The following is a 7,957-nucleotide window of genomic DNA, read 5'->3' on the forward strand; positions in this document are numbered from 1 at the left end:
GGTCTACACTCATGCACAGCAGGATCTTTGCAATTTGAAACAACCACTTTGTAAACTTTGTAAGAATAAGTCCACATCCTACGTCGTTTGTGGAGTGATCTCATATCTACCACTTGCAAACATAAAATAAAGTCTTGTCCATTTGAACACACTTTTCTGGACACTGATCTCTTTATATATTCATCTGTAATCTGTTCCTCTTAGAGATAGCTGTCTGCTGACTGTTCATTCTCTGGGTTCCTTGCATATACATAAGTCCATAGGTTTATCTTACTAAAGAGCCTTTCTCTCTCTCTCTCTCTCCTTCCCACCCACAACTCTCTTTTCCTCTCTTAATTTTCAGTCAACTCTTGACTAGTTCCTGGAAACTTGTTTTACACAGGCAAGATGCATAGTTTTTTTAATTTTTATTAATCAAATGCTTAACATAGTAATCACTCAGTGTCATTGCCATGTTCCATGTGTTTTACAAAGTTTTGACTTTTCAACAACTTTATGAAATTTGTGCTTTTAGTATTGTCATTTTACAGATGAGAAAACTGAGACATAGACAATTAAGTAATTTCTCTATGGTTGTGCAAAGCCCTATCTCTATATTATCATTAACAATAATAATCAATAATAAGTGAATCCAAAAGATATGAGGGTCTTTACCAGTAGTTTACATATACTATTTCACTTAATTCTCCTAAAACCTAAGAAAGATTGATTCAGAAAACTTAAGCAAATCATCCAAGATTATATTTATAGGTGATTTGGTTAGAATTTGAATCCATTTTGACCAAATCTCAAACCCAAACTCTATTCATTCTATTAATCTGCCCTCCCACCTCTTTCCCATAGATGATATTTACAAGCTAATAAAGAGAGGTAAGGGAAGCTATAAGGTGAGTCAGCTATAAGGTGACCATCCCCTTGTCTGCATCTGGGACAGCATATATTATTCAAATTTTACAGGTGAAGAACTGAGGTTGAGTGTGGTTGCATAATCGGTCCAAGATCATGTAGCCAGGCTGGGATTCAAAGCCAGGCTTTCTGCCTTCTAAGATCATTACACTACTGCCTTAGGGTGTAATGATTTAGGTTTCCCCAGAAGCAGATGCTTAGCCAAAACTCTGGTCCTACCAGAGGTGGTCTTCAGATGAAGGTAAAATGGTGGCAAGGTAAGCACGTGGGCCAGTGAGATAGGAAGGAAGCCAACAGAGTGAAGTAGCTACAGAACAACTGGAGGTTAGCCACCTGGAGGACGCTGGGGAGCAGCATAAAACAATCGCCTCCACTATTACCTGAGGGCTGCAGCTGGGAGATATTAACCCCCAGCACTTCTGACGGCAGCCAGGGAGAGCCTTGGGCAAGGAGGTGCAGATGCTAACTATTGCCATGTGGGCAGAAATGATCTAGAATAATAAAGCCTGAAGGGATATGGACAGACACAGTCACTGACAGTTTTCCAGGATTCCACTGAACCTAGGAGAAATAATAATTCATCTTGGATCAAGGAACTGGATTCTTTCAGACTCCACTTAAAATGGTTTAATCATCATGTAAATATTTCATTTATAGTTCTTGTGATAGAGCTTCTATGGGATAAAGAACGTATTATTGAAAGGATCATTTGAGCAGCAACTCTAACAAGTTAATGTAAGTGTTCAGCAACAAAGCTTGAAGTGTTTGCCCACCTGTTCTTGCATGTTTGGGTAAACTTCTCTTCCACACGATCCATAAATGCACTGTACACATCTCGTTGCCTTCTGTGTCTCTTAAGGAAGATTACACAAAGGAAGTTAGTGAAAACAAACATGTACTGACTTTAATTGTTTATCTTTTTAAAATTGCTATGTAATGATCTTTGCTTTAAAAGCTTGCTCTGTGTGCCACATGCACATCTTGCTGTTTTTGGTTGTACAGGGATACAAAGCAGCCTTACTTGTCCAGGGTGGAATTTGAGCCCCGGTAAACGTTTGTTTTCTCAACATCTTGCAATGACTGTATGACAAAGTCTTCTTGTCAGGCCTTCTTACTTGAGTGCAATTCACTCAGTGGGCTGCTCCAAATGAGGTGGGAGTAAACTTGGGGAAAATTCTTCACAATGTGCAGGCCTCAATCCACCCTACCAACTATCTTTGTACTAAGAAAAGAAATCCAAAATTCTAGATATTTCCCTGTTTGCTTTTTAAGAAAAAGCAGAGATAGTTCTGCTTTACTTTACAAAACAAGAATATCTTTCACTATATATGCTAACAATAAATTTAAAATTCCTACATCAAGGCAATCATTAATAACAGTGTTGGAGACATTTCCCAACAGCTGTAGAAAAAGAGTCATGCTCATGGGGCGCCTGGGTGGCTCAGTCAGTTGAGTGTCTGACTTCGGCTCACATCATGATCTCACGGCTCCTGAGTTCAAGCCCCACGTCGGGATCTGTGCTGACAGCTCAGAGCCTGGAGCCTGCTTCGGATTCTGTGTCTCCCTCTCTCTCTGACCCTCCCCCGTTCATGCTCTGTCTCTCTCTGTCTCAAAAATAAATAAACATTAAAAAAAAAAGAGTCACGCTCACCGTGTATGAAGCTGATTGAATGGGCCATGGGGCTTTTGGTAAAATTAGCTGTGGGTCCCAGGTGCATTCATGAGGCTTGTAAGTGATAAATCTTTCTATATTGTTCTTCTGTTTATCATCTTTCAGCGACTGACACCCATGTACTAGAGATATGGAGACAAATGAGAAACATAACAATTACATAGGTCTTTGTTCATATCTCTCAGAATATAGTAGGAAATCAGGGCCTAGGAGCGACAAATTGATGGACAATTTATAATGCAGATCTAAATAAAATGTTGCTTATCCTGCCCACCATTTCTACAGGAATTAATGTTCTTCAAACTCTAATTCTAATCCCACCTTTTATTTCCCTGGAAATCTCTTTTTAAACTTCTCAGTAGTGCTTTGTGATTTGAATGGCATATTTTGCATTCTACTTTAAATTTTACTTACAAATTTCTTGATATCAGAGTCTGGGTCTTATAAAGTTTCCTTGGCATTTTTTTCCATAGTGACTACTATATATAGTAAGAAAAGTTGACATGTCCCATTTTAATTACACACACAGACAAGATTTTTATCAATATAATCTATGCTAAAACATGTACGTCTTTTAGAAATAAATTATCTTAACTTCATAATTGTAAAACTACTTGATTCTAGGGGTGTCTGGGTGGCTCAGTCATGAAGTGTCTGACTTCGGCTCAGGTCATGATCTCATGGTTCATGAGTTCTAGCCCCATGTCGGGCTCTGTGCTGACAGCTTGGAGCCTGGAGCCTGCTTCAGATTATGACTCTCTCTCTCTCTCTCTGCTCCTCCCCTGCTCATGCTCTGTCTCTCTCTCTCTCAAAAATAAATAAATATTAAAAATTTTTGTTTAAATACTTGATTCCAATTTTTAAAAGAAGAAAATAAAATTCAACCATTTTCCCATTACTCACAGACAACCACCATTAAGATCATATTGTTTTTTTTAACTGATATATAACTACAGTATGTAAATATAGCATGCATGTATTATCACTCTTGTCCAAATACATAACACTGTATAATACAAGTTAACTCTAGACAAGCACTATTCACATGGCACCACAGTAATAAAGTGTGTATTTGTGTGTATTTACCATGTACACGACAACATGTGCTATGTAAACATTATATATGATCGAAATATGTATGATAGATTTAATGCTCACAATAATTCCATGATAGAGATTCAGTTATTGCCATTCCCATTTATAGATGGGTAAACCAACAAATAGACAGTTTAGGTAGCTTGGGGATAGTGAAGACAAGATTCAAAGCTATGCAGCTTGCTTCTTGGTCTATACTCCGAAGCACTTACTCTATTGGTTCTCTATACAAAACACTTTGACTTAAAAACTCAATCTTCAGGGGCGCCTGGGTGGCACAGTCGGTTAAGCGTCCGACTTCAGCCAGGTCACGATCTTGCGGTCCGTGAGTTCGAGCCCCGCGTCAGGCTCTGGGCTGATGGCTCGGAGACTGGAGCCTGTTTCTGATTCTGTGTCTCCCTCTCTCTCTGCCCCTCCCCCATTCATGGTCTGTCTCTCTCTGTTCCAAAAATAAATAAACGTTGAAAAAAAAAATGAAAAAAAAAAAAACACTCAACCTTCAACAGCATATTAAAAGTTGTAGATAACAAAGTAAGTGCATTGTTTCCATTAATTAAGTGGGCATTTAAAAAAATTACCATATTATTAAAGGTGATAGGTTAAAAAACACCATTTTAGTGATATGTTTTTACAAGATTTAGTATTAAGATATAACGCAGAAAGTTTGTTTTTTGCTGTGTTCATAACTTCATGATAATGACTTACCTGTACTTAAGTGTCTGGACTTAAATTTTAATCCAAAAGGGTCCCTTTCAAAAGTTGTCACAAAGTTTGGTAAATTATGTTGATACTAGATATGTAAAGAGAAGATTAAACATAAATACTGTTTATTACTAACATTACATTTGGAATGTGATTTTTACAAGCATTAATTATTTCACTGGTAAAATGCAATTTTGATGATTTTGTTATAGCATTTAAAACTTGTGTATGAACATCTGAAATAATCCAATTCAAGATACTGTATAACCAATTCATTTTATAGTAGAACAGAGTACTTCAAATATCCTCATGTGAATAAATCAGAAATAACATTTTAAACAGCATGAAATTAAAGGAATCGAATCAAAATTTGCATTTAATCTTAAATGCCAGTAAGGTTACATGTTTTATTTCTGGAGCTAAGTTTATTTCAAGGACGTAATATTTAACAAAGCTAAAAGAATTTGCTGAGACTGGAATAGAGTAATTACTGGTTGTTTTCAGTAAACTATACCACAAAGTACTTTTTAAAGACAGTTTAAATGAACTAATATGATCTGAAATAGCATCTGTATACTTCCAGAAGCTAAAATTAAATAAAATACCACAAACGTCTCTGTTTGAAAGCTGAGTCATTGTGGCATAAAAAGATGAGATCAAGCAGAAGTTAGAGTCATCCTAGTGAATGACTCTAGGTTCTGCCCCAGGCAAATAGGAAAATATTCAAAGTCTCAACAGAAATCCAGATACAAGATTTTCACTCTTCAGTCAAATACAATTGAAGCACTGTTAGTTTAAAAAACATTATACTGACATCTGGTGGTTGCACAGTTTATATTGCACTGTCTCCAATTCACTTTTTCATAAAAACAAATTAATTCAGCGAAAATTAGAATGTTTCCCATTCCTTGAACTTTACTTATTCATGTCTTATAATTGCAACCGTAACTAGTAAAATTTTTGAATAAAGCAATGACATTTGTGATTTAACTGACTTCCTCTCATTTCCAAAAGTAATATACTCCATTTTCTGCAAATAGAAAGATTTACATGCTTTAAATGAGTAAAGAAGGTTATACATCAAGGCTTCTTGATCTTCTAGCTTTTATCCTAAGAGCTCCTAACAGTTAACATTCATTGAATGCCTCAACAGACCTCGAAGACCCTGTTGTAAGCACTTTATGTATAATTGTCTCCTTCATTACTTAAAAGAGCCATATAATATGAAGTATTGTTATCCCATGTTATAAATAAGAGGCTTAATAACTTGTCCAAAATTATTAGAAAGTAAGAGAGCAAGGATAGATAAACTGATCCCAGAGGGCAAGTTATATTTTCTTATATTTTCCACTGGAATAAATTTATTCTTTTTTGTAGCTATTTTTCTTGTTTGTTTTATCAGTCCTATTGCTTCTCTCATTACTAAGCAAGAGTCACATTTATGTGTTAAATTATAGACCTAAGGATAAAATATATTCATATTCTAGAGGAACAACATTTTGAATCATTTGAATCTCCTTAAATATATGTTCCCTGCCATCATTTTAATTATGAATCTAATTCTTGCCCACATATTATTTAGATTATTAAGCACTGGAAAGATTAATGAAAGTAATATAATACTGCCTTTGTCAATTTTTATTTATTCATCCATTCATTCCATGAATTGATTCTATTACTTCTAGATTGTAAACTGGCAATTGAGATCTGTTCTCCAATCACATCTAAGCCCGAACTATTCTCAAAACTAAGAAAGGCCATCTACATGATAGATAAAACCACATCAGAAACATTAACCAGGGTCCTACCTCTATCTTCTGTCACTTATTGCTGAATTTGAATTGTATTGTATGCTTTTTGTACCTGTCGAAAGTCGTGTGGTTTTGGATTGAAGTATACACCATTTGGATACTTTCCACTCTTCACAAACATTAACTTCACTTCATTTGAATCCATATGTGGGAATGTAGTTATAAACTCTGGAGATATGGCCTTCTTGGGATGATTCCTTATGCTGGGCAGGTGAAGCATTGTTTCTGGGAAATTAACTTTTTTTTCCCTCCCTTGTTTTTCCTTAATAATCCTTGATGGTTTTTCTGGAAATCTCAAAGATGTATACAGTTTGTAACTGAAATCAGGAGGCTTTATTTCCCATATGTTGACTTTCATTTCAGATTGTGGTGGTTGCAGGACTTTTTCTTCCATTTGGAGTTGAGGTCTTGTGTGCGATACTCCAAACTCTTTGTGTGTGACATCTCTGCTTCTGTTGCCTTTCTGGGAGTCAAGGTACATTAGGTGAAGAGTGTTTTCACATGTAGGAATCTGCAACAGACATACCAATGCTGAGGTTTACCACTATAACAATGGGATATTGAATATATTTTCTCCAGGCCAATATAATTTCTGAAAGATTTATGAAACAAGAAACAAACTCAGAAATGACTGGTGCATCAAAAAACAAATAATCTAGTGAAGAAATGGGTAAAAGACATGAATAGACACATCTCCAAAGAAGACATCCAGATGGCTAACAGACACATGAAAACATGCTCAATATCACTCATCATCAGGGAAATACAAATCAAAACTACAATGAGATACCACCTCACACCTGTCAGAATGGCTAACATGAACAACTCAGGCAACAACAGATGTTGGCAAGGATGCGGAGAAAGAGGATCTCTTTTGCATTGCTGGTGGGAATGCAAGCTGGTGCAGCCACTCTGGAAAACAGTATGCAGGTTCCTCAAAAAATTAAAAATAGAACTATGTTACAACCCAGCAATTGAACTACTAGGTATTTATCCAAGGGATACAAGTGTGCTATTTCGAATGGGCACATGCACCCCAATGTTTATAGCAGTGCTATTGAGAATAGCCAAAGTAGGGAAAGAGCCCAAATGTCGTCCATCGATGGATGAATGGATAAAGAAGATGTGGTATACATATACAATGGAGTATTACTCGGCAATCACAAAGAATGAAATCTTGCCATTTGCAACTACATGGATGGAACTGGAGAGTATTATGCTAAACGAAATTAGTCAGATAAAGACAAATATCGTATGACTTCACTCATCTGAGGAATTTAAGACACAAAACACATGAACATAAGGGAAGGGAAGAAAAAATAATATAAAAACAGGGAGGAGGACAAAACATAAGAAACTCTTAAAAGAGTGTTGCTTGAGGGGTTGTGGGAGGGGGAATGGGCTAAATGGGTAAGGGGCATTAAGGAATTTATTCCTGCAATCATTGTTATACTGTATGCTAACTAACTTGGATGTAAATTTAAAAATTAATTAATTAATTAATAAAAAAATAAATAAATGATGGGTGCATGTGTTAGAGAGGGGAGGGAAGCATCATGGCTACTGCAAACATCTATTCAGCACCCTTGTCCCAGCACTCACTGGGCTAGGGCTAGGAAACCAAAGATAATTAACTTAAAATCAATGTCCTTAAATAAATGAGAGGCTATTTGAAAGAAAGACATGAAAACAAAAAAATAGAACCTATTCATGTGATAGATATTGGAATAGTGCTGTGAGAAGCAAGGAGAATGAAGGGCTAACTCTATCA

General features: G+C 36.1%; 1 protein-coding gene across 1 annotated transcript; it reads right to left on the minus strand.

The window, feature by feature from the left end:
• Positions 1-936: 936 nt before the first annotated feature.
• CA2H7orf78 (chromosome A2 C7orf78 homolog) lies at positions 937-6,691 on the minus strand. Its single transcript, XM_086683768.1, has 4 exons — positions 6,239-6,691; positions 4,379-4,463; positions 2,558-2,700; positions 937-1,759 (listed from the first exon to the last, which is right to left on the minus strand). Exons 1-4 carry the CDS (start codon positions 6,665-6,667, stop codon positions 1,637-1,639), a joined length of 780 nt encoding a protein of 259 aa, XP_086539894.1. The 5' UTR covers positions 6,668-6,691; the 3' UTR covers positions 937-1,636.
• Positions 6,692-7,957: the final 1,266 nt, after the last annotated feature.

Source organism: Puma concolor, chromosome A2, assembly GCF_028749965.1.
Source record: "Puma concolor isolate L17-30 chromosome A2, mPumCon1.1.hap2, whole genome shotgun sequence".
Classification (NCBI taxonomy): domain Eukaryota; kingdom Metazoa; phylum Chordata; class Mammalia; order Carnivora; family Felidae; genus Puma; species Puma concolor.